A 1,692-nucleotide genomic window follows, 5' to 3' on the forward strand; every position below is an offset into this window, starting at 1 on the left:
ATGGGGGTCAGTGGGGGGTCAACACATGGGGGTCAACACATGGGGGTCAACACATGGGGGTCAGTGGGGGGTCAACATGGGGGGGTCAGTGGGGGTCTCTCTCTCTCTCTCTCTCTGTCTCTCTCTCTCTCTCTCTCTCTCCCTTACTTCGTCACTCCTCTCCTGGACACTGGCCCTCTCACACACAAACAAACAAATACACAAAGACAAACACACACACAGACACACACACAAACAGACACACAAACAGACACACATACACACACACACAGACACACACACAAACAGACACACACACAAACAGACACACATACACACACACAAAGACACACAAACACAGACACACACACAAAGAAAGACGCACACACACACACAAACACACACACACACACACACAAACAAACACAAAGACACACACACAAACAAACACACACTCACAAACAAACAAAGACGCACATACACACACAAACACACACACACACACAAACAAAGACGCACACACACAAACAAACAAACACACACCAGAATGTCCATCTTGTTGGAGTCGGCCAGGTCCTCTATCCGGGGATCTCCCTCACACTTCCGGTCAGCTGACACTCCTCCGTCCTTGACATAGCCCGGCTCTGCAACCAACAACAATACTGATAGCAACAATAATAACAATAATAATAATAATAACAATAATACTACTACTACTACTACTGATACCAACATTGACATTACTCTATAGCACACATCCACAGTGTACAGCAAGCTCTATGAGCTCAACAACTGGCATACCCCCCCCCCATCAGACTCTATGAGCTCAACAACTAGCACCCCCCACCCCTCCCCCCATCAGACACTAGAACACTCCCAAACATTCTCGGCTTCCCGGGAAGCATACAGTGCAAGCTGCAGATTACAAGCGCTCAAACACTGACACACACACAAGATGATGTACCGAGCAGAAATAGACAATAGACTGAGCAGAAATAGGCCACAGACAGAGCAGAAATAGACAATAGACCGAGCAGAAATAGACAATAGACCGAGCAGAAATAGACAATGTACTGAGCAGAAATTGTCCACAGACAATGAAGGACTAGATCGTGCAGAAATAGACAATAGACATGGCTGATATAGAAAACAGACAAGATAAAAATAGACTAGCCTGGCAGTAAGCAACGGTGTCATTAATCCAGGAGAAATAGACTTACAGAAAAGGTAGACATGGAGAATAGATTCCAGGAGAAATATGCAATGACTAGGTAGCTAGAGACAATAGACTAGTTAGCTAGAGACGATAGACTAGGTAGCTATAGACGATAGACTGGTAGAAATAGACAATAGACTAGGCAGCTATAGACGATAGACAATAGACAACAGCCTGGGTGGGAATAGACAATAGACAATAGCCCGGGTGGGAATAGACAATAGACAATGGACAATAGACAACAGCCCGGGTAGAAATAGACAATAGACAATAGACAACAGCCCGGGTAGGAATAGACAATAGACAATAGACAACAGCTAGGGTAGGAATAGACAATAGACAATAGCCCGGGTAGGAATAGACAATAGACAATAGACAGCAGCCCGGGTAGGAATAGACAATAGACAATAGCCCGGGTAGGAATAGACAATAGACAATAGACAGCAGCCCGGGTAGGAATAGACAATAGACAATAGCCCGGGTAGGAATAGACAATA

At 45.1% G+C, this 1,692-nt stretch overlaps 1 protein-coding gene across 1 annotated transcript in view; it reads right to left on the bottom strand.

Annotated features, from left to right (window-relative positions):
- LOC101849810 overlaps nt 1-1,692 on the bottom strand; it is a gene marked incomplete in the record, with an annotated part of 29,232 nt that overhangs the window by 14,683 nt on the left and 12,857 nt on the right. Inside the window, 1 exon segment of the mRNA XM_005111497.3 lies at nt 523-623. Within this exon segment, the coding sequence (XP_005111554.2) occupies nt 523-623 (101 nt within the window).

This window comes from Aplysia californica, unplaced genomic scaffold, assembly GCF_000002075.1.
Source record: "Aplysia californica isolate F4 #8 unplaced genomic scaffold, AplCal3.0 scaffold01067, whole genome shotgun sequence".
NCBI classification, from domain to species: Eukaryota; Metazoa; Mollusca; class Gastropoda; order Aplysiida; family Aplysiidae; genus Aplysia; species Aplysia californica.